The sequence below is a fragment of the Vigna umbellata genome, chromosome 9 (assembly GCF_029865625.1).
Source record: "Vigna umbellata cultivar VRB3 chromosome 9, Vumbellata_1.0, whole genome shotgun sequence".
NCBI lineage: Eukaryota > Viridiplantae > Streptophyta > Magnoliopsida > Fabales > Fabaceae > Vigna > Vigna umbellata.
The window spans coordinates 10,276,135-10,302,922 of record NC_142173.1 but is presented as its reverse complement, the minus strand read 5'-3'; the positions used below and the strand labels follow the sequence as shown (position 1 = coordinate 10,302,922).

The 26,788-nt window shown below is 33.1% G+C and overlaps 2 protein-coding genes across 2 annotated transcripts; one reads left to right on the top strand and one right to left on the bottom strand.

Annotated features, from left to right (window-relative positions):
- Positions 1 to 3,471: 3,471 nt before the first annotated feature.
- Positions 3,472 to 5,082, bottom strand: LOC124820590 (uncharacterized). The gene has a single exon (XM_047292314.2). The coding sequence runs from the start codon at positions 5,027 to 5,029 to the stop codon at positions 3,611 to 3,613; it is 1,419 nt and encodes a 472-aa protein (XP_047148270.2). The 5' UTR covers positions 5,030 to 5,082; the 3' UTR covers positions 3,472 to 3,610.
- A 6,989-nt stretch (positions 5,083 to 12,071) lies between these two features.
- On the top strand, positions 12,072 to 16,285 carry LOC124820816 (protein trichome birefringence-like 12). Its single transcript, XM_088098182.1, has 4 exons — positions 12,072 to 12,652; positions 14,336 to 14,473; positions 14,806 to 15,055; positions 15,596 to 16,285. The coding sequence occupies exons 1-4, from the start codon at positions 12,120 to 12,122 to the stop codon at positions 15,875 to 15,877; spliced, it is 1,203 nt and encodes a 400-aa protein (XP_087954308.1). The 5' UTR covers positions 12,072 to 12,119; the 3' UTR covers positions 15,878 to 16,285.
- Positions 16,286 to 26,788: the final 10,503 nt, after the last annotated feature.

The window sequence follows — 26,788 nt, the reverse complement described above, 5'->3', positions numbered from 1 at the left end:
CCACACACATGCACATAGTCACACATTCACACATATATTCATAAATACATGCATATATGCATCCATACCTACGTTATCAATTTATAAATATTAATAAGTTATACAAATATTTACAAAAAAGCGGACACATAAGTGTGATACACCTATGTTTTCGTTAGTATGCTATTGTATATTTAGTCATTTAATAAGTATAGAAATACTAGGTTTTGCCCGCTCAACGCCTATATTCGCTCATCTAGATATATTTCTACTCACTCAACGTCTATATTCTCTTAATTAGATTGCAGAGTTATACATAATAAAAATTTTGCAGAATTTAAACCTATCAACCTTAAATTTTCTAACTCTGACACCTCTACATGTACCTACACCTCTCATTTGCTATTTCAGACCTTAATTGAAGTCATTAAAGTGTTTATGACTCAACTTAAACTCCACATGTCTTGTCCTTCCATGAATTTCTAACTCATTCAAACTAAAACACCCCTTTCAAAACTCCTTTCAAAATCGTAAATCAATTATGCTCATTCCTCGTCACAATTTGGTAAACTCAACCTTTAAACAAGTCATAAATAGCCTAAAAACAGACTTTAAATCTCATAATTCTCAATCCAATCCTTATCTCAAAATCTCATCTATCAAAATCACTTATTTAACCTAAAACAAACCTATAATTGAACTCAATGACTACTTATTTATTCAACATCGTCTTTTTTATTAACCTAAAAGAGTTAGTTCTAATTGTCATCAAGCAATACCACATTGACTAAGGATATAAATTTCTCATAATGGAATCCAAGCCTGACAAGTACATTGGTCGGTGCATTCATTATAACCAAGGTTGTCAATGGTGCATCTGAGCATCGTTTAACAAAATTCCTCACACTTGCTTGTCCACCACTCTTAGTACTAACCACATAAATTTCTTCAATTGTGGTCAACTTAGTGGTTGTAAATCCAACTATCCTATTTAAAAGTTTAATAGCTAAAACTAAAAATCAGCACGACTATTCAATCAGCTATAGAAAAACCTGGATAGCTAAACATAAGAATTAGCTTTGAAATTTAGAGATTGGGAAGAATCATATAATGATCTTCCATAGTGGTTTATAGCAGTGCAACAAACTAATTTGGGCATAATTTTGGAATATGCCAGTCACCCTTATGTTGAAGACTATTCTCAACATATATTACAACGTGTGTTCTGGTCTTTCAAGCCTTGCATAAAGGGGTTCAATTCCTACAAGCCTATAACACAAGTTAACGAGACTTTTCTAACTGGAAAAGATTATGGCACTCTACTGACTACCATTGCTCAAGATGGAAATAGAAACATATTTCCATTAGCATTTGCCATTGTTGAAGGAGAAGTCAAGGATGTTATGATATGGCTCTTCCAGCTTTTATAAGCATATGTCACATTAATCAAATTTATGTCTTATAATCAAAAGAGGTATCACCGTATTTCAGCTTTGCAGTCACCAAAAGTTCATTGGAAAGAAGATGGTTGTACCTTAGTGTATTGCATAAGACTTATCGCCTCAAATCTCAATAAGAGATTCAAAAATACTAAGCTTACGCGACAACTAGTAAACATGGTTATGTTAAATCATTTTCTCCATTTATTTTACAAATGACTAAATATGAAAATTCCTAATGGTTTCACAGGGTATGAGATGAAACAACCCACTCTATATGCAAAGTTGATGGTTATGAGATCAAAATTCTTCCAAGCAATGTCTTGAATTAATCAAATACCACTAGAAAAATGGACTCAAGCATATGACGACAGTAAAAAGTATGACCAGACAACAAATCTAGTGGAATGCATGAATTCAGCATTAAAATCTACCTGATCTTTACCAATTTGTGATCTAGTAAAGAAGAAATTTGAAAGAACAATATCCCGATTTGTTGAACGAGAATAATGATGGAGTGCATTCTACGAGAAAGACATCAATATCTTAAAGATATTACTGTTATTTTGTAAAAAAAATGAAATGCAATATGCAATGTGTTATGTGCAAATATTCGATGGTCAAAATTCAGAATTTAATGTTCAAGAGATTACCAATTTTCAGCTAGGCATCATCCTATGTCATACACAGTTAAATTAAAGGAATGATGGTGTGATTATGGTGAGTTCCAAGCTCTTCAGTTGCCTTCTCCTCGTGTGTTTGTGGTTTGTTATTTTTGTCATATACAAATATCAATACTTGTCCTTGTGTACAACCTCTACAATATCTTCAAGGCTTATGAGATTCAATTTTATTTAATTCAAAATAAAGATTATTGGTCTACCTATAACAACGTTTCATATATGATCCTCTTATGAAACGTTATCAATTAAGAAGATTGCCAATTAATCGTATCCCAAATAAAATGGATAACAAACTCCTAACAAACCTAAAAAATGCTTTTATTGTCAAAATAAAAGATACAATAGAAGCAACTATCCAATAGACAATCGTGACGATATATGTTTCCTTTGTAATTTCAATGATGTTAATACATATCTTATTTTTCAATTCAACTTTTCTCTAAATTTTATATAAATATTATCTTCTAACATTCACAATTAACAAACCTAAAATTATTCAAAAGCAAACATAAAAAATTAACAAACTTAATATTACCCAAAAACATGCAGCACTTGTGTCAAAATAACTTATAAAATAAAAAAAATTAAAATAACCTAAACTGAAGTCATCAACCCTCAACACCATCTCAGTTCAAAAATTTATTTATATTACAGTAGTTGTACTAAACTTCATTGTTAAAACTGGGTACAACTTTAATATTATTAAAAAGTCATCTATACAATCCACTGACTTTTTCATGATGAAGTCGTGGGCACCATATACAATTTAATCCTTGCAATAATAAATTTAAAATATGACCCACGTACGTAAATTAAAAAAAAAAACTAAATACGTATAGAAAGCAACCCTAGTGAAAAACAACATTGTACACAATATGCTAAAGCTAATTGAATAGAGTAATTCATTTTAAGATGAAATTATTTACGCGAATTATTTATGTATTTATTTAATAAATATAAAATTCTGTATTGTAATACAAATTATACGATGAAAAGGTTAAAAAAATTAAAAGTTTTTTAAAAAAATATTTCAAATAACTGAAATAACGAAATTTGATATTGACTCAAAATACAAGAAAATTGAAATTTTACAACTGACTACATTTTTTATAATAAATTATATTTAAATTTGATAATAATATTTTTGTAAACTTTAATTTTACATATTTTATGTACCAAAATAAATATTTTTAAGTTTAATAGCTTGTTTGGTTCTCTTATTTGTGTTAGTTTATTCACTTTTAATTTAACATGGTCTTTACTATATTTTTTAAAAAAGATTTGATATGATCAAAATTCAAGTTAAGGGTATATTATAATGAGAAGAAGGGGAGATGCCAAAACACCAAGTTATAAAATTACGAGACGGATTGAAAGAAATTTAAACCTCATCAATTAATTATTAGCTAACAATATTCGTATTATATAAATATATATAAACATAAGAAGGAAAAATGTAAAAAACATATTTAGTGTATTACTTCAAAATTAACATAATCACAATCTTAATCACACAGAACCTTGGTTAACCTTGTTAACAACCTTACCATCCTGGCCCACCGAAACCCCAACAGGCCTAACATCCGACCCCACCGGAACGCCTTGGTACTGCGTCGGCGCGTGCACCACCCCTCCCTGCGCAGTATAGTAAACCTGCCTCCCACTCGCACTATCATACGCCACCTGCGTGTACGCAGCATTATCCGGCACCCCAGCAGGCCTCACAACGCCGTAGCCTTCAGCATACCCGGAAGCCTTAACCGGCTGAGCCGGCCCTGCCGACGAAAACGCAGTCTTCGTCTGAGCAACGCCGCCGAACACAGCCTGCTCACGGAAACCCTCAGACCCCATTCTCTGCACTGCGTAGTAGCCCTGCGCCGCCGGAGGCCTCACCACCGGCGCGTGGTAGAAAGTCCCTGGCGCTGGGATAACATAGACCTGCTGATCAGCACCTCCGGGAGCCGTCGTGACTGTCGTCTGAAAACCCTCGCCGGAAAACTGCTTCTCCTGCCAGTACCCGGCGGGATGGGGCGCATTAGCAGGCGGAACCTTCTCCGGTATCTTCTGCATGTAATAATCACCTCCCGCAGCGGCATAGCCACCGGCGAAACCATCCTCACTCCTCCTCCGATATTCATTCTCAGCAATCTGCAAACGCTGCATCTCCTGCTGCAACTGTCTCTGAATCTCGATCGAGTTCGCACTCGGATCCGATCCAACGACGCGATCAGAAACGGAGATTCCACCGCGAACCTGATACTCCGGCTGCGGCGCGACTGGCTCGGGCGCGGGATCGTGGAACTTGACGGCCGCGAAGGAAGGAGGGAGAGTGGGAGGAGCAACGGCCTTGTCGAGACCGAAGAGGTAATCGACATTGGAAGGAGTAACGGGAGGGGTTTTGATGGGGTCAGGTTGCGGAGGAATTGGAGCAGAGTTAAGAGCATCGACGAAGCGATCACGATCCGAAGAGAACGAGGAATTAGGGTTTGAGGAAAGCGTGAAGAGAAAGAGTCTCATCCTAACAGGTTTGGAGTTAGGGCGATAGAGACGGTCGTACTCGTGCATCATGTGTTCCAGGTCGTCGTCGGTGGTGACGGAGATCAGGGCGTCGAGGTCTTCGCCAGGGAGTTGGTACTTGAAGGTGAGGTCCTGCGGCGTGGCGTCGCAGAGAGCCGCGAGCTTGGAAAGGAAAGCGGGGAACTTGATGGCGCGGTCGACGGCGAGAATCTTGGTGTCGCCGCCGACGTAGGAGAGCTGGTTGTCATGGGTTCGGGGCTGGATCTTGCCGCCGTAGCTGCACATGAACTTGGCCTTGTAGTTCTGGGTCTGCTGGTCGTCCCAGGGCGGCGGATTCTCGAAGTCGATCTCCCTGGAACGCGGCGAGGAGTCGCCGGAGTCAGGGTAGGAGGGGTACTGATAGTTCTCCATGGTGGTGGTGTTGTGTCAGAGATGGAAAATGAGAAATAATTAATAAGTAGGGATTTCTGAAGGGTTTTTTATTTATATTTTTGGGGTTTAATCAGTGGGTGCGTGGAATTTTGGATGGTAGTTATTGTTTTGTTGTGTCACGTGGCTGGAAACAAGGTTGGGTGCGTGTTACGGTGGTGACAATAACATTTGCCTTCTGAGGGACCCACATCGTACTGATTGAAGGAGTGAGCGAGAAGCGATAAGCGATAAGTGAAAGTGAGCCATGGTTTGGTTTGGTTTTGTTTTGTTTTCACGTGTTTTACACCAACATTTTCTTTGCACTCCATCTTTCAGCCTTGGAACTACTTACTTGTGCCTCATGCCACTGCTGCCATATACATACATAATACACGTTCCTATCATCACTTCATTTCATAACTGTTTCACAGTTGACAAAACCATTATAAATAATATAGGAAGCAAATCGGAAACGATCGAAAATTATATAAAATCAAAGAAAAGCAATAAGTTCAGAATTGACGTCCTACCATATACATCCGCTGTCCCAGCATCGTGAGTGGCTCAAATATATTGAAATGACAAGTTTGACCACTGTAACTAACCGGCGCAGATATATTACAATCTAAAAACATTGGTTAACTTTCCGTTGTTTAAAAATAGTAAATTAAGCATGGATATTGTAACGTTCGCTGTATGTCATTTAATTATCTAACGACTAACGTTGCCATCTGGTTTGGTTCACGTGATACAGAAATCGTAAGAGATTTTTTTTTTTAAATGTAAATGATTTGGTAGTTTTTTTCTTTTTTTTAAATTAACTAAACTTAAGAGCATGGACTTGGTCAATAAGATGGGCGGAAAATAGAAAAGGAGATGATATTATAACAATACATCATAAGACCACAGAATCAACAAAGAATTTTGAGTCTAGATATTTTGGATTGAATATTAGTTTTATTAGGTTGAAGGAGTGAACTTCAAAGAGTGAATAAGAAAATATGAAAATGGAATAAAAGAGAGTGAGGAATAAGATAGTTTAGATTAAGAGAAACACAATAACAAATTAAAAATTAAAAAAATTGTAAAAATTTATGAGTGATTTTTTATATATAATAATTGAAAGAAAGATTATAATTCAAATTACTTTGTATTATTATAAACTAATTTTAATTCATTATTAAATTATAATTTTATTACTGTAACATTTTATTTTTAGTTGTTTATAGCTAATAAAATAAGATGTTATAAAATTGATAAAACAAAACAAATTTGTCTCAAATTATAGGTATAGCGTTATCTAAAAAAATAATCGTAATAATAAAATATATCTTAGACAATTAAGATGATTGAAAAGAATACTGCAGCATCACTATCTTCCATCAAAGATGTCTCAACACCTACCTCTCATCTACTCACATCAATAAAATGATCACTATAAAATAAACAAACAAACATAAAAGAAACAAACAAATACAAAAGAAACAAGGTAAGCTAATATACAAAAAAAATTCATAAATCAAACATAGAGATATTATGATACATAATTCATTCATAAAAACAACAATATCACATATGAAGAATCATACTAGACTCAATTATCCGGATAAAACATTGATGTGAAATCTTGAGAGTCTTGCACTTGTGGCAACCTCTATTGCTCTACAAAGTCATTGTCAATGAGTTTCACCCTACCACATAGAAAGTTAGTCCATTAACACCTTTGGCTAAAGTAAAATCCCTAATATAGGACCTCTTGCACCTCTCACAACATACATCATTCTATTCTACCTAAGTTTGAATTGTTATTATAGTGGCAAGATAACCTCCAACATCTAGACTCCCAAATCAATGTGTACATTAATAAAACATCACCATAAAATCTCCCTATGAGATCACAGGAATTATGCCAAACACATATATAATAATCATCATCATTACAATATTATACATGAATAAATACCATGATACTCTTAAACATACATAAACTACATTGTATTCTATCTGAAATAGCAAAAGAAGAAGATAATTTCAAACATACAAACTGACACTCATAGGTGGTGACCAATGCTAGATTTCTCGCAAAAGGTGGTGCTTAACGCCAGCCATGGTGCTCAACACTATTCTTCTTACAAAAAGGGACACTCAACGACACTTTCTGACGCTCAACATCTTGGAGTTAAAATGTTTCAAACTTATAGTATAAGGTTGGCGCTCAACGTCACCCTAGTATCGCTTAACGCTATCCCATTTACAAAATAAGACATTCAATGCTATACCAGATCACTTGTATTTTATGCTTTTGAGGGAACTTATACCTGTTCAATTTATCAAATTGGCACTTCTTTCTCAGTGAATGAGTTTCAAAACAGTTTTAAACATAAAAGCTCATAACACTTGACCAATTGCTCATATTTAAGCTCTCTTAATCACACAAAACCAAGTTCAAACAACCAAAAATCCAAGAATCAAACTTCAAATCGCACATGCCAAAATATTCCAAATTTCATATTACACAATCGTCACTAACTCAAACCATCTACTATATCAATCAAACAACATTTCAAAATCTCATCATACAATCAATTCCTATAATTTAAAAACCTAACCATAATTCAACATATTACACTCATCACACATATCAATCATTTAGTCAATTCACCATGCAATCATAAAATTAGACATTCCAAGCTATCTATAATTAAAAAACAATGTAATTACCTTTCCTTACCTAAGAGACAGATGAACTTGCTCTAAGGAATCCCAAATCCCAACATAGATTCATATAGATTATTAAAAAGATGTATGCAAATGAAAGATGACTCACATGCAACAGATAATAGAAAAGATCGAAAAAAGAGCTGAAACACAACTTATGCGAATGAAGAAACTGATCGGTCCAAATTGAAGAGCTTGCCACAAGAATCAATCATTCGGTCAAGGGTTCGCCAACTTTCGAAAACCGGTTAAGGATCTAGTGTGATTCAAAATCCCAACTCTCAATGCAGAACACTACGGTTCTTCTCCTGGCCAACAGTAACAGGAACACAATCCTCTTGATTGTAATGTAGACATTGATCCTCAAAGAATACACCAGAAGTGCATATATGACCAACAATGTATCAGCTCAGCTTTCTTGCAAGAATCTTTATGAATAATCCAAATGAGATATTTGATTCTTCAAAACTTATTCTAAGACGCTCTTGCAATCAATACTCAACAAACAAGTTAGTTATGAAAGTGAAAGTTCATGTAATTATATTGCAAAAGCGCGCAAGACGTCTATTTATAGGATTTCAAATCCTAACGTGATATAATTGATTACACAAATAATTTTACTTTAACAGTTTTACATTTGTATCAGATTTAAAAGATTAAACAATGCATGCAATCGATTATGCAAATCATACAAGCCAACAACAAACAAATATGACCGTTACAGGCAGTTATGAATTTAAATGAAAATGATTTTCACAAGATAAACATTTTAACTGATTAGGAAACTTATGGTTAAGTTCCATACTTAAGCAAAATATCCAATTATTTTCCATTCCAAACACATCAATGCACTCAACAAACACATGTTGGCAAAGCAACATGTTTTAATCGATTATTACACAACTATTTTGCCCCTGTTAAGCATGTACTGAAATATGAAGAAATTTAACAGATTATATACACAATTTAATAAATTATTTCTTCTAGATATACAATGTGCAATGTGTTTAAACAATTGATTCATTTTCAATCAATGAATACATATACAATACATTTCAAGCACACAAACACAGTAATGATCAAGCCATTGTTATGCCATTTGTTATGCAAGAAACCATAAAACATTTCTTTTGTTCATCAAAAATACATATGTGAGATGAGTTTTGCCAGATATAGCTCCCCATATCAACAAATATGTTTTGTTATTTTTGATTCATTAGTTAATATTAATTTCTTGTTTAATTGCTTTAATGGTCCCTATTTTCATTGCAGTGTGTTAACTTGATCCCCTCTTTTTAAAAAGTGTCAACTTCTTCCACATTTTTGTGTAATGTGCATCAATTAAGTCTAATTGTATTCACGATGTTTAAATGGATCATGTTGACTTATTGGTGAAATTGTGTTGTTCATTTTTACTGTCATGGCATTGTCGTAGGTTATTATTGTGATGTGTAAGCCATTAACGGGGTAGTGGCATGAAAATTTTGCAATTAGGGTTTAAGTTTAGGAAAAAAATTGAATGTTAATGGAATTAGGTATTTCAAGCAAAGAAAAAGAGTGAACGAATTTGGGAATTTCTAATAGAGAGGAAAAGAAGCTAAGTTTGTGATTTGGAATAGAGAAGAAGATAATTTGTGATTGAGATTACGAATAAAGAAGAAGAGAATTTCAATTGGGGATTTGTAACATAGAATTGCATTTGGGGGTTTCCAACAGATTAAAAGAGAAGCACATTTTGGGATTTCAAAGATCGAAAAAGTGAAAGTGAAAAAGCAATCTTTTTTTAACACCGAAGTGAGTTCCATTGAAGGTCCAATGTGCGTTTTTGTTGAATGTGTGTCTATATTTTCCTTTTGGCAATGTTGTCGTGTTGTGGTGTATTGCTTATTTGTTTATGGAATCAGTTCATAGTGGTGGTCCCCTCCCCCATGAAGTTAGATGTTATTTTTTTTGTGGTGTCCCATTATGTGTGTTGTTGTTTTGGTTATGGTGCCTCATTTGAAAATGATATTCAAAGTTTGTGTTTTATAGAATGTGTCTATGGGAATTGCAAAGTTAACACCTAAAGACAGTCCATTCCCTGAAACGCATCAAAATGAGTAAGAATCATTATTTAAACATAATAATAATAATAATAATCTAGTAGTAGAAATTATTGTAATTAGCTTTGATAACGATTTCCACCAAAACAATAAGCTTAGATAATGGTGGTGAAATTAAAAGGAGCAACAAATTAATTTCTTATTTAGGTTAGAATAGTTGAAATTTAACTAGGCACTAATATGAAATAAAATGTATGGTAAGGGGCAAATTACAGTTTGTTGCTTAGTTAATAGCTACAAAGGGCAATTTTCATATCTTGTAAAACATTTATATGAAAATTTTCTATCTTATTCAGACTAAAAGTATAAGTATGTTATTTCCTCTTTACAGTGTCATGGAAGGATATTCATAAAAGTAATAGTTTGTTATTACCTTTCTTAACATGGCCATACGAGTCAATCAATGGTCCACCTGAATTTCTTGGTCAAATTCGTGCACATGTAAGATTATACATACATAGTCTTGTGAAATAACAACTTAAGAGAATAGTTAACTCCAAAATAATTTGGCTAATCCTGAGAGTTGTAACAAACAATATCATCTAAAACTTGGCACTTCAGTAAACAACAAAGTCATGTCTTAAGACATGGAAACAAGGACCGAAATAGATCTAAGTAAGACATTTTTAACCAAGATTATTTTCAGAACTATATATTTTCTCTCCCATTTAGGCAGAACGAAGTGAATCTTCCAAGTTGATCTCACTCCCCATTTGAAATTATGTGGTATTTTTGATATATGATAGGGTTAAATATATATAGGCATATATTAGCTGAGATGGTTAATTATGATATCGAAGTGGTCTTTCACCATATGGATAAGTTTATCAATAATGGGTAATTGAAATATGTTGGAGAAACCAGTACTTTAGTAATTGACCCAGACATATAGAGCTACTTCGATATTTTTTCCATTCTAAAGGAGATGAGTTACTTAAATGTTAAAGAGTTATGGTATTCATTGGGTGGAGGTTCTATGTTAGAAGGAAGGTTGGAACTGTTATCTAATGAAAAAGGTGCATGTTATATGGTCAACATTGCCATATTGAATGGTCAAGTTCACTTGTATATTGTACAAATGGTGTCAAACACTTTTATTTGTAAAAATTGTGCATTCAACCAGATGCAACAGGTACGCACGAGCAGCGCACTCCTAAAGCTCCTGCTCATAACACTCCTCATAGACCTTCTTGATCTAGCTCAGCCTAAATTTTGGACCGCGTGTTCGTGTCATCTCAGTTGTAGCTTTGGCGTTATCCACGCCCAACAGATCCATGATATGAGATCGAGCCTCCTCATACTCTAACTTCTCAATCTTACAAAATTGACTCATAATGGGTAAGTGCATCAGATTGTTGATGTCATCTAATGTGATGGTAATCTCACCTACTGAGAGATGAAAAATATTTGTCTCTAAGTACCACATCTCCCCAAGGGCTACAATCAACCCATAATCGACGTACTCATTGGATAAGTTCACTAAAGAACTCAACCTAGACATTGTGATAAAAGACTCAATAGCCTCATGATAAAATCCAATTTTTTTTTCTTTTTTCCCATGGGAGATCACATTGATCTCCCCTCAATCCTACATAACAAAAAAAAAAAATATATATATATATATAACAAAAAAAAATTTAACCAATTAAAGATGAATTAACATTTAGGATGTGTACTAACTCAATCTTGCCATATGGCAAATGCAACATGCTCCGTGTAGTGGGTAAGCTGGGAGGTGTCCTATGGACCTCCTAAGAATCCACCTTCTTCATGTTCTTCTTCAGAAACATCATCCTACTCAACATGCTCGTCCTCAATATACTCTTTTTGAATATACTACTCATGTTCCTCAATGACGTCCATATTTCTTTCTTTTAAGCATCTTCTACGAGCTGATGTTGTAGGTTATCTTCTTAATCTTATAATAGTCTTACCACGATAAGTAGATGCACCTCTAATTTTAATCATTTATGTCGACCAAATATATTAAAAATAAATTATATTAAATACTTATATGTAAAAGAAAAAAAATCAAACAATATTTCAATTTTTTAATAATTTAAATTTTCACACATAGATAAGTAAATTTTTTCTTCATATAATTAATTTGTATATTTTTCTTTCTGATTTTATTGTTTGTGACATTGTTGGACTCCAAAGCTTTTCTAAACTTCATAAAGACTATATGAAAGATTTAACGAAATTATAAAGAAAATGGTTGAAAAATGTATCCCAATATGAGAGGGAGCAGGAATTGGACACGGGCATAGATGAGAATGTCTCCGAAGCTCCCTTCAAATCTCTTACCATGGCTCATCGTACTAACATTTGCAACCTTCTATTTCTTCTCTACATTCCTCTCTCTCCACACTTTCTCTTCTTCTACAACCTCACAATCACTCGCAATCTCCAAATGCAATCTTTTCACCGGCCAATGGGTCTCGGATCCTGACCGCACCCCTCTCTACGACCAAACATGCCCTTTCCACCGTAACGCCTGGAACTGCCTCCGAAACGAGAGGCAAAATATGAGCTTCATCAACTCCTGGAAGTGGGTGCCCCGGAACTGCCACTTGAACCGGATCGACCCATTTCAGTTTCTGGGTCGGATGAGGAACAGGAACATTGGGTTTGTTGGGGACTCCCTCAACGAGAATTTCTTGGCTTCTTTTCTCTGCACTCTCAGGGTCGCCGATGAGGGAGCCAAAAAGTGGAAAAAGAAGGGTGCTTGGAGGGGTGCCTATTTTCCCAAATTCAATGTCACCGTCGCTTATCACCGTGCTGTTTTGCTCTCCAGATACCAGTAATATTCTCATTAACCAATTTTTTTTTTCTTTTTGGTTCAGATAATTGCAAATAGATATGTACTGCTTTGTTTTACATGAAGGGGGTATGTAACTCCTCGCCTGATAGTCTGAATGTGCATTTCACTTGAAGAGGTGGTGGCAAGTATGGTGCTTTATTTCAAGTTTAAAGCTTAATTTTGGATAGATGCTGTAGAGAGTTAGCTTAGATCCTTAGAGATTGGTTGACGTACTGAAATTTGGTGTGAAATTTATATTTGATAGCAACCGGGCATTCTAGGTTGTATCGGATAACCAAAAGGTTGATACTTATGTGCTGTTGATTGTTGGTTCAGATTTGGGTGTGTGCCGGTGGAATAAAGTTTGATAGGTGGTGGTTTGAAGGATGTTGAAACAACAAACTTGTTCTTGAATTGAAAGAGTAGCGTTTGAACTTTAAACTACAGGGTTGGTGATAATCTATCCCGGAGATGTATTTAATGACTGGAAATTCTTGTTGAGTTTTCAACATTGAACTTTTCCATAAACAATTGTAGGAGAAGGAGAAAAAAAATAGACTTCTCCATATGTTAAATTTTGTTTCTATTTAAGTCATGCTGAAGTTCTCCAAAAGTTTATTTTTAAATTATGCTTAAACTAATTTTCTTTCTTCTATTAGTGCTTTTGGAGAATTTTATCCAAACAATTCTCTGTCCTACTTGTATGTTGTTGTTGGTTCATAGTTTTGGCTATATTTGTGAATTGGATATTTTCATTTTGTAGTTATTTATCCGACACATACTGCAGCTCGTTTTATGGATTAGAAGAACCTATAGATGTAGACTATAGCACTGTTATGAGAATTGTTTATGATGATGCATTAGTACTTTAGAAACACAAATATAAACGCTGCAGCTGAACAATACTTCTCAGAAATCTAAACATATATATTTTATCCACTTATTGAATATATACAGCACTCCTATTAAAGTTTCTGCATTGTATTTGTATTAAAAAAATCACTTTTCTGTGGATCATACTAAATTAGTAATTCCTTTATGCATCCCTACCAAAATATGCATCATACTACAATATATGCATGAATCTGATAAAGATACATGAAGATTCTTACTCTTCACATTTCCTATTTAGGATTTTAGAAGTAGATATGCTTTTATTTTGACTGTTAAAATATGTTTATGAATATTACATTGTTTCCTTTTGCTTTGGTTTCAATATCAATAGAGTGTTTAATTTTAATAGGGCGTGGGCAAGGACAAAAGGGAACTAAGTGTGAGTGCGTAGGGGCAGCGCTCTTGGTATCAAGTCCATTTGTCATTAGGTTGGGGCAAAACTTTGCTCCCCTAACATTTTTTTTTCTGGTTTTAGCTAGGCAATGATGATTAATGGAGTAAATGTTTCCTAAAACTGAACTTTATATAATTTGGGATTGAAGATCGGCATTCTACAAAGTCAACTAACTTGGTTTCCTTCTTTTATCTTGTTTGGCTACGCTATTTGCAGTTTCAACTTTCAGCTTATTTCTCTGAAATATTTCATCTTTTTATAATTTTCATCCACTAACTCTATCTTAGTTTTAAGTGGTTCCTGTTTTTTGAGTTCTGATTGCCTTATTTTACTATGTTGCTTTGATGTCAATTTGAAAATGGAAACCTTATGAGCTCATTACTGATTAAACAAAGGTGGCAGCCAAAACAAGCAAAAGGTGGGATGCAAGATGGATCAGAAGGCTTTTATCGAGTTGATGTTGATGTTCCTGCTGATGATTGGGCTAAAATTGCCGGATTCTATGATGTTCTGGTGTTTAATACTGGTCACTGGTAATTCTTGTTTTCTTGAATTCTGTAATTTCCGGATGATGCACTACCACTTTAATAAAATTGAATTTGACTGCCTATATATGCTTTGTTTAATTGTTGAATGACTCAACTACTCACTCACAACGCATATACAGGAAGTAAAAATGAATGAATTAAATAAGTAATAATATTAATTGTTAAAAAATTGAAAAGAGCTTAAAGAGGATTTCTTGTGTTGCAACATATTTTTTATGAAACTGGTTTGGGTCTAATTTTTTTTGGCTTGTCTCTGTATTTTTATGAACTGTTCCAATGATTGAATGTACATAGTTACTTGATTTGGTGTTTAATAGGTGGAATAATGACAAATTTCCAGAAGAGAAGCCTCTCGTCTTCTATCAAGCAGGACAAGCAATAGTTCCGCCTCTTGGGATGTTAGATGGACTCAAAGTTGTTCTTGCTAATATGATCACATACATTCAGAAAGAATTTCCTAGAAACACCCTTAAATTCTGGAGATTACAATCCCCAAGACACTTTTATGGTGGTGACTGGAATCAAAATGGGAGCTGCTTGTTCAACAGGCCCCTTGAGGAGAATGAGGTGTGTATTTCTGAAACTCGTCTGCATTTTTTTGTCTCCTTGGGGAAGTCTCTCTTTTCCTTTTCTTTCTTGCAATGTTAATCACTTTTATGTGTTGAGAATCCAAGCATGAGTCTAAGTCTCGTATTGATTAGAAATGAGAAAATTGAGCATTGGTGTTGTATCTTTCTGAACCCATTAACCTATTGTTTTTGGGTAGAGAGTGATGACAATTCTTTATATGGTTGGGCTCAGGTCTTATTGGTATTGGGTTCAGATTTTATTGGTATTGTATTTTTCCCGTGAAACTCCTCTTCAGTAAACCTAACATTATGGTCCTCCCAATTTGTTATGCTATAAATTGCTACATTTTAGAACATGCTTTTCTGAAATTTCTCCCTCATTTAACTGTGTAACACGTCTCACAAAAGAACATCCAACTATGGGTGGCATTTGATAAATGTTTTTATTTTAAACAACTAGAATGCTTCACTTTTTCTGAGGGACCTGTTGAATTGTGTTCCATGCCCCATGTGTTTTGATATACTAATACCTGGACAGCTTGACTCATGGTTTGAACCCAGGAACAACGGAGTTAACAGGGAAGCAAGACTATTGAATTATGTGATTGAAGAAGCATTACAAGGCACAGACATTCACTTGCTTGACTTAACTCATTTAAGTGAGTTCAGAGCTGATGCTCATCCAGCAATTTGGTTAGGAAGGAAAGATGCAGTTGCAGTATGGGGTCAGGATTGCATGCATTGGTGTCTGCCTGGTGTTCCCGACACATGGGTCGATATATTGTCACAGCTGATCCGTGATGGCTTAGAAAAGAGCTGACGGGCCACTGAAAGTAAAGAACCTGTTCCATTGGAATGTTACATAGCATGAACAGAAAACTTCCTCTGGTATGTTGTGTTGGGGGCCATGCAGCCAAGTTCTGTGACCAGGATACGAGAATTTTGGGTTGTGCTTGAAATGTGCAAGGCTGATCTTGCTTGGAAGAAAAGCTTCAATGGAGGAAGGAAGAGACTAATTGGTCGACCATATGCTATACTGAACAGGCCCGATCTAAATGCCATTCATCATAGGCTTTTAACTTGTTAAATTCTAGCGGTAACTCCTTTCATTCAGATTATTTTGTTCATATTATCAGTGATAAAAAAAAATAATTCCTGAATCTTCTGTTCAAAATTTCGATATCTTGTAAGATGTTCCATATTTATGTGAGTGAAAATTTATACGCAATGAGTGCGAAACTGCTGCATGTTGCACGACGATCAATCAAATTTGCAGAAGATGTTAATAAAAGAAATGGGATGATAATATATATATATATATATATATATATATATATATATATATATATATATATATATATATATAATGTAACTTTTGAAACAGGTGTTTAAAAAGTGAAGAGTCTTACCAAATACCTTCTATGATAAGATGATAATATAAAAAGAAAATTACTCTTTCAATTATTTCATTACTGATTTTATCAAAAACAAATGTTTGAATACTTTGAATTAAAGGATTTTTTTTATAGAACGTGTTATTAATTTATTTACAATCTTAAATATTTTTAACTTAATTTCAATAAAATCTATTATTAACTCCTCAATCAACGGCGAGAATGACTTAAGAAAGAAAACATATGGGAAAAATAAAATGCGAGAAGCTTTATTTTTTGTGTTATACTGTTATGTAACAGAAAATCAATTTGTGCCGTCAACGAGCACCTATTGACTTTACCATTCCACCTTTTATGTACTGTAACAAACATTAAAGTCAACTACGGTTGTTTACATTATTATTATTATTATTTTAAAGTCAACTGACGTTTAGTCTTGCAAAAAAAAGTCAAAATTTTAGGTGTATTTGGTAGTATTTTATATTTAAGATTAAAGGTTTATCTGTAATTTTCATAACAAAAATAATATTAGAAGTTAACACATAATTAAATATGGAAAATTAATTTTAATTATAAAATTTACTTTAAATTTAAATCCAAAAGTGTCTTTAGTTGTTGAAAAATTTTAAATTTTGGTTTTAATTTTTATTTCTAAAATCAATACTTTTGGGTATGATAAATATACGTTGGAAATAAAGAACATCGATGGACAATTTTTATTTTTACATAAACATCGTTGATCGATGTTCAAAGTTTGGTTTCATAGTTGAGAAAACTTAAGGTTGGTGAATAACATTATGTTGGCATTGGGAGATGGCTTAGAACACCCAAGTTTTGAAATAAAATTTAATACAAAAGGACTTACCTTCTATCAACATAAGTTTCTTTTTTAATCAAAGGCTTTTTGTTGGAGAATTTATTAAATTATGGTTGAAAATATGACTTTACAATGAAAAGGTTGAGTTTAATTTTTTTTTTCTTCAAATTCATGTTCTTTAACACATTTTCTTATTTTCGTTTTTTTATTCTTTTTGAAATAGTGCTTTGTTGCAGTTTTTTTTTTCTTTGAGATTACACTTAGTAGCATGAATCGTGCCTGGAAGCACGTTTCTCTAATTTCTTTTAAGATTTTGCGAAATCGTGTATAAGTACGCATTTGTAGTTTTGTAGGATTTTCATTTATTTTTTTTCCATGTTAGTAATTTTTATTTTAAATTTTTAAAATATCTTTTACTATTATTTGCAAATTTTTTGTGGTTGGACATTTTTTTAATATTTAAATTTATTCTAGAAAATGCATAAATATAATGTTATAGTTTTTATTTTTTATTTATTTCATAAAAATTTGTTTATTTAAAGGTCATTTGAGAAAATTTAAAACCATTACAATAAGCTTGAGTCTTTATTGAAATAAAATGAATTCAATAAATAGGAGAAATAAATGTTATAATTTTTTTTTTACTTTTATATAAACAATTTGTCTTATTACGAACCTTGTTCAGTGTATATTTCCTCTGCATGAGCATTCATCTTTTCAACCTCACTTTTGAATTCATGAAATACATATAGAGAGTGGGATAAAAATAACTTCAATATACCAAAACTCACGTAGAATTTGGGATAAAAATATTTGTATAAAAATATACATGGTATTCCAGACTAAGTATTCCTAGAAATAAACAATTGTTATTCTACCATAATAAAATATTATTTGTTAAAAAAATTCTATTCTACCATAATAAACATTTTCTATTCGTTATAAATGGAAATTGTTTAGGGTTTATATAAAAATTAAATTGAAAGTCGTTTTTCAGTTTACGATTTTCATTTAAGCACGTTTTTCTGAAGCACTTTTTGTTAGTGATATTTCTTGTATCTATTTTCCGCATTTTTATTTGATCACCAAAATATAGTTTCAAGACTTTTACATGTTTAAATATTAAAATAAACATTTCATTTTATTGAGAACTGAATCATAAGAACTTACACATTTGAGGACTATATTAATTATTTATCCATTAATACTTTCTCAATCTTTTAATATGAATTAAGAAACATTGAGTTAATACAAAGTTAGTGAAAAAAATACTTTAATTTTTTATTTTTTTAATCTTTATGTTCATTTTTAATATAAGTATTTTCACCTTAACTATTATGAAAAATAGTTTTTTCATTGGAATCGATATCGTGCAATGAATATTTAAAAACATATTCCGACAAGACTAAAAAGAGGGATGAATTATTTTAAAAAATTGTTTCTCTTTAATAGATTTTTGTTTTTAAAAATTTATTTAATAAATCATAAAAGTTAATTTTGAATAAAAATAAATAAATAAAGGAGAGAAGGAAAGAGAAAAATTACACAGATAAATTTTATGCTGGTTTGAACAAAAGATTCTATGTAACAAAAGATCATATGTCTAGTTGTTAATCTCTTCAAAAGAGGGATTAACCTTTCCACTAAAATAAGTAACAATTTACAATTGAGAGATTGAGATTGGAAAACACCTCATAAGAGATGAAAGACACCTCTTTTTGATGCGTAAAAGGATAAACAACTTGATTATGCTTTGTAGGTATATTTCACCATTTAGACACACTAAGAAAGAACATTTCCTCTTACAAGCACCAAGTTCACAAGTTCACAAACACTCAGTTTCTCTTAGACACACAACTCTAATACTCTTAGTGAAAAGTTCTTTTAAAGTTATGTTTAAGTTAATTATTTATAGACTCTTACTTTTGAAAATTAGGTCAGAAAACAAAGAGTCAAGTTCATAACTGCCACTAATAATCGATTATCATCATAAGTGATAATCGATTATCTGCGAGCCTTAATAATTCATGCTTTTGGGGATAATCGATTATCAAAGTGATAATCGATTATCACATAGACTTTATGAAAAATAAAAAAATTTCTAAGTTTTCTGCTACTTGGGTTCTAGTTATTGACTCTTGAACTACTAAATTAATTACAATACACACATTACAAGACTTTATCAACTAAATTATTGAGTCTTCCAAGTATCATATTACAAGACTTTATCATCTAAATTATTGAATCTTCCAAATATTTCTTGAAAGCAAACACTTTTATTCTTTAACACTTCTCCATAAAACATCATCGTCAAAATTCTTTATTGAAGCAAAATGTCCATCTTCTTCTGTTTGCTAACATTTTTATCTTTATGTTCATTTTTAATATAAGTATTTTCACGTTAACTATTCTTAATTACTTATAACGATATTATGAAAAATATTCTTTTAAAAAAATAAAAATAATTATTTAAAAAAATATATAAATTTGTGGAGCAAATTCATACTTGATCTAATTGGTCCTTGAAAACAAGTACTTTGAATTATAAATTCTAGTTAAAAAAATTTAAGTAAAAGGATTACTAAAAATTCATGTAGATTCTTTGTAAATATATAATATTTGATACACACATAAATACTTTTCTTTATGTTTACATAAAAAACTTATAGGCAAATTAATAGATAAATAATTAAAGTATGTATTTATATCAAAATTCTTATGTACTGATGTAAGTTTTTTATGAGTGGAATGTATTTGTACATAAATTAAGTAAATAGACAAAAAAACAAAAAGTGAAGTCGTTAGAATGGTAACGACTTTAATATAGAAAAAGTGAAGTCATCAAGAGTTATGATTTTAACATCTCTTTGGATTTTTTTTTCTAAACTTCTTTTATATTTTCTTTCTAGATTTCTAACCTTACTTTTTATCCTTTTCAAAATCAATGACAGCAGAGTTGTTTATGGTGAAGAGCTTTATGCACTCATATGATCAAAGAATTGAACAAAGTATGTTTTCATTTTGCCTTTTTGAGGTATGTTAGCTCTTTGGGTTACATGCGGACTATAAAGCTATGTATGTGACTTAAAGATGCTCTTGGTAAATGTCTTTTGTTCTATGATCTTGAAGATAGGATAAGATGTCTAATTGGGGTCTTTATTGTCTAAGTTAGGATTTTATGTGTTAGATAGAACTTTAAGGAACATATTTGAGGGTTGTTTAACTAAGGTAAGAAAAACTAATCTTAATCTTTGCATATTTGAATTTCATTATTAGATTTGGTTTGTTTGATTTTTTATGTTGAATTAGTATATTAGTTTAGATTGATTTGGTTGAATTAGATAAGAAAAATGTATGATTGTATGAATTGTGTTGATTGATGAAATGATATTTGATGCTATGAAATTGAGATTTATCTATAACAAGATATCCTTAGTTTAAATGGATCATTTTTTTATCAAATTGATGTTGTTTATGACTTGTTCACAGAAAGAAAAGTTTCATTTGAGCTAAAGATATCACTGATTACGTAAATTTGTGTGTCTGTATTATGCAGACTCGTTGGGCGAGCCAATTGTTCGTCGAGCGAGTGACAAAAGTGATTATGGAAGAGTCAAGGGAGGCTTTCTCACTAGGAGAGCAATCCTCTCACTGGACGAGTTGTGTTTTCTTGTTGTAAGTCATCTCGAGAAAATTGTTATTTTTGTTTCGTTAACTGTTGGATCGAGTTAAAAATTTAACAATTGGTCCTAGACATATGATTTTTCACTTTGATCGTTTGGATATTTAATTTGGAGTTTGTAGTTAGAAAAATCAGTAGCTCACAATTTCTCTATTTTTAGATTTCTTTTGTGAAGAGCATTACTACTTTGATGTGTTGGCTAGTTGTTAGATACTTATTGTGGTATTGGTTTGATATATGAGTAAAAGAATGTATATTGTGAATGATATATGTGTGTGAATGAAAGGTAAAGCATGCCAATGTGACTAAATAGTTTCATACATATATATGTTGTGGATATTGTATGAGGTATATTTGAATAGAGTATGGTTTAAATGGTTAAATACAAAGAATATATGAGTATGAGGATCTTGTAGATATGCAACATGATTGTGAATAAATTATTGGGAATAAAAGTGGAGGAATGGAATGAAAAGATGGAAATTATGGAATTATTTGTTGTATGATTTTATGAGGTGTGTACTTCTAAAGAAGAAGTGCAAATTCCTTTTAGTTTAGTGTTATGCATTGACTAGTGGTATGTGATGGTCAGAAGTTATCATATACTCTATTGATTTTACAAACTCAAAAAGTAATATAGTCTAGGTGGTGAAAGTTGATAAAGATTCTTATGACAATATTAGAGGTGGGATCCTTCATATCACAAAGCCATAAGTTAACTTTGTTAAAAGGAATTAGACAGCTTGTTAGGCTAAGCAGAGTGAGATTTTTTTGCTACAATCCATTAAGAAGTTTTATGATAGGTGCAAGACTTCTTGTATCCAAGTCAATGCATAAATTCAAATATTGAGTTTAGAATCATTATATTATGTATGATTGCTTGTTTAATTGCGAGTTAATAAGGATTGTATTATTATAGAGATTGTAAAATATGTACGTTGAAATTATTATTAGCTTACTCTTTCTTTGTGTATGTGTTATGGTTTATCCACCTACAATGAAGAACTTTCCTTATAATTTAAAAAATAATGAAGATAGAAATCATTTAGAATTTTCATCTAATTTTAAAAATAATGGAGAATTTTCCTCATAATTTTAAAATTAATGAAGAACTTTCTTCTAATTTTAAAAATAACTGAGAATTTTTCTTCTAATTTTAAAAATAATGAAGAATTTTCTTTCTAAAATTTAAAATTAGAGCTAAATTGAATAAAATTAACAAAATTTAAGATTAAATTGAATAAAATTAACAAAAGTTGGGAGTAAATTGAATACAAGACACTTACATGTGACACTAACAGTGACATTGATATTGACTTGACATATGACATTAATACTAACTTGACACGTGACATTATTATTGTCATGTGACATAATGTTAACTTAATATGTTGACAACTTTTTAAAATTAAAAAAAAAGCAAAAAATTAATAAAAAGTTTTAAAAGTATAATCAAGAACTGACACATGACACACATTATTCATCTCCTATTAAAAATTTTGACGGTGTTATCAAAAATATCAAATTAAACAAAATTTATCAAAATATAAATCATATTAAAAGTAAAAAAAAAAGTAAATCTCACGATAAAAATATGACAAAAATAGTATTTAAGTTTTAATTAAATTAAATTGAAGAATCAATACATTGATGTCGTGTTTTGCTGTGAAAAGAAAAAAAAACTATGCACATAAAGTAAAGTAATTTTATAGTTTCCTTTAGGCTTAATTACCTACTTAGTCCCCATGTTCGGAGGTAATTTGCTGTTTAGTACCCGGTTTTAAAAATGTAGGCATTTGATACCTATGTTTTGAAGTTTGTATCAATTGAATCCTACCCACTTAACGCCGTTATAATTGATAACGTTTTTCTGACTGTGTATGTGATTTGTGCAATCGTGGCAATGAGGTGGCTTAAGTGAGTTGACGTGACAGGCTGAATTGGGAATTTGAAATGGGGTTACATTTTTTAAATTGGGGAAATAAACTAATTAGGGTTTTTTTTTCGTACGTTAAAAAACATTACGAATAGTAAGTTAGAAATTGGGGATTTTTCATTCATTGTTGTGGTTGATAGTGTGGAAGGATTTGCGAGCAAAGGTTGATACTGAGTGAAGGATTGTCGTGGTTGTGGAAGGAGATTTGTTGAGCGAAAAGGCGTTGTGAAGTATCTTGCGGTGTGTCAGCTATTGCGGCGGGTGAGCGATAGCGATAGCGGTATCCCTTTGGAGGCGGAAAGGTGAAAGGTGCAGTTTTTATGATTTCTTTTATGTAGTTTCGGTCCCCCATGGTAATATGTTGGATTCTTGTTCCCTTAGTGTGTCATGTTGTGTTCCTGTCCTGGTCCCCTTTGTTGTGTTTGGAGTGGTCCCTTTCTTTAGTGCCTGTCGTTTTCTTATGCTTATTGTTTGTATGTTTTTGGTTCCCCATGAGTGCGTACTGTTTTCACTTTCGTATTGTTGAATGTGTGGTTGTTGTTTATTGTGTGGTCCTTGCGTATTTATTTAAGCATTGAGACAAAATGGAATGTTGTAGGTGAATCCAGAAGTTTTGGTGTAATTAACTTTGTATGCCTAATTGTTTAATAGCTGTTAAAAACGTGGCATCTTTACAATGCATGTGAAGGTCATTAAATAATGATAGTAGATGCATGTGAAGGTCATTAAGTTGTTCCATATGTAGTCTGACACTTACTTTTATATAGCATATAATAGTTGAGAATTAAAGAAAATGTCAGACCCTGATGTTGAGGTGGTGTTTCACCATGGGGTAAGTTTGTCAATGATGGGTCATTTACATACCATGGAGGTTCTACCAGTACCTTGATGGTTGACACAGACAGATGGAGTTATTTTGAAATGTTGTCCATACTGAAGGAGATGGGATATAGAAATGTTAAGGAGGTGTGGTATTCCCTGGGTGGTTCTGTATTAGAAGCTAGGTTGGAATTGTTAAGTGATGACATATGTGCAATGCATGTGGTCAACATTGCGATATTGAATGGTCAAGCTCATTTATTTGTGGTTCACACGGTATCCGAACCAGATTATATAGAAATGTTGGAACATCGTCATGAAGGTGAAGATCACGATGATGAGGTTGGTGAGGTTGGTCAGAATGGTGGTGAAGAAGGAATTGGTGAGCATGGTGAACAACAAGTTGGTGAGGATGTTGAGGATGTTGAAGGTCAATTGCCTGAACATGGTGAGGATGGTGAACAACAAGTTGGTGAGGATGATATCATTGGTGGTGGTGTAGATGGTGGTGTAGATGGTGGTGTAGGGGATGTACAGGATGAGTTTGATGTTAGTAGTTGGGTAGGTTCTGATGAAGACGCTTCTGTGAATGAAGATGATTTGGAGGATGTTATATTGGAAGGAGATGATTTGGAGGATGTTATATTGGAAGGAGATGAAGAACCCGAACAAGAGGAATCCGAAGGTAGTTTGTTTGTTGAAGTGGGTACAAGAAGTGGATGTCCTACTCGAAAAAAGCATGTACAGGCCCGGGGATTATCTGATAGTGAGTGGGAATCTGATAGTTGTGGCAGTATTTATTTAAGTGATGAGTCAGATAATGAAACAACTGGATATGGAGATTTTGGGATCTTTTCAGAGCCAGTTAGTATGAAAGAATATAAATGGCAACTGGGAACATACTTTGCTGAAAAAAAAGATTTCACTGATGCAATTAGAACTTATGGAGTACATAACGGTAGGAAGTTGAAGATTTCTAAGAATGACAACAGAAAAATATGCGTCAAATGTATTGGTTCACAAGGGAAATGTCCATGGTATGCATATTGTGGATATAGGAGTAGCTAACGTACATGGCAGTTAAGGAAAATTGTAGACAGTCATACATGCAGTAGGCTCGTCCAGCGAAGCGAACGCCCAGTGAGGCAGAAGAGGAGGCTCGTCCAGCGAAGCAAACGCCCACTGAGGCAGAAGAGGAGGCTCGTCCAGCGAAGCGAACGCCCAGTGAGGCAGAAGAGGAGGCTCGTCCAGCGAAGCGAACGCCCAGTGAGGCAGAAGAGGAGGCTCGTCCAGCGAAGCGAACGCCCAGTCAGTCAGAAGAGGACGCTCGTCCAGCAAAGCGAACGCCCAATCAGGCAGAAGAGGAGGCTCGTTCAGCGAAGTAACACGACGCTCGTCCACATCCGCTTAGTGGACGCTCGACATCGACAAGTGGGACGCTCGTCCACGCTCAGTGGATCCTGTTTTTCCACTTGTGGGGATTTTGAACTGGAATTAACACCTATAGGAGATTCGGTCTGAGTATAATAGGAAGGTTGGAGATTGGGTCTGAGTATAATTGTAAAGTGTACTTCAGCCATACTAAAAAGAGATTATTCTTAGTCCAAATTCATAATCTTTCTCCTTTGCCACCCAATTGTAGTATCCCTTTCATCAACATTATCTTCACTAGCCCATTTGAAGAAATTACATCCTCGCACTTCTTCATTTCGACTACGTTGTACAAAACATGCAACCAAAATCATCTCAGCCAAAACCAAATAAATGTATCCGAAAATAAAAAACACCACGAAGGGAAGAAACCTTGTAATTAGGGCAGCCCCAAAAAGGCTTGCCTTGGTTCTTAGCAGTTTTCGCGAATCTCAATACGGCAAGCTCTTCACAATAGCATATTTGTGTGCCAAGCATTCCTCTTGATGAAGCAACACGACAGCTCCCCCGTGAGCAAGACGAACAGTCATTCGTTGACATTGCGTCGTCGTCCACACCAACAAAACAACCCCAACCCCAAAAATGAACCACAATCAGAGAAGAGAACAGGGATACGACACCCACCTCAGACGAAGCAAACAACGAAGGGCACCCCACCTCTGCGACCTTCTTCACCTCAGAAAACAACAATAGTTACTCAACATAGGGCACCCACTTCACACCAACCAAACAACGAAGGCCACCCCCACCTCAGTTCACCTCTTTAACCTCTGCTACTAGCTACCTATAAAAAAAACCCTAATTAGTTTATTTCCCCAATTTAAAAAATGTAACCCCATTTCAAATTCCCAATTCAGCCTGCCACGTCAACTCACTTAAGCCACCTCATTGCCACGATTGCACAAATCACATACACAGTCAGAAAAACGTTATCAATTATAACGGCGTTAAGTGGGTAGGATTCAATTGATACAAACTTCAAAACATAGGTATCAAATGCCTACATTTTTAAAACCGGGTACTAAACAGCAAATTACCTCCGAACATGGGGACTAAGTAGGTAATTAAGCCTTTCCTTTGTTACAAAACCTAAAGTAAATTTGTCTATATTTAAAATAAACATCTCAAGGAAAGTTAAAGTAACTTTATATTGTCATTTATTACGAAACACTTATAAAGTAAGTTTGTTGATTTTACAATAAATATTTTTAAAGTCAATTAATGTTAATTTTAATGGTTGATAATGTAAAAGAATGTAAACTGCCTTGTTATTCATGACTATTAAAATCATATTGTAAAGCAATTAACAACTTCTTTTAGCACATTCTTTTGTAAAAATTTGAAAACATTTTAATTACCTCAATTATGTCAGATTAGGAGAAATTAGATAAAAAATTTCTGATGAAAAACTAAAATCAGTTCATTTGTAAAGGAGATATTCTTGTATAAGCATGGGCATAACATATTATTTTTAGGCACAACCAATTACAAATACATTTTATAGAATAAAACAATTTGTAACAAAATAAAAATGTGATTCTCGATTATATTTTGCTTTCAAAAAATTTGTAATAACTTATTTTATTTTTTTTAGTGAAAATAAAATCTGTCAACCATTAGACATTGGTATCTATAATACATGTCGTATTTCG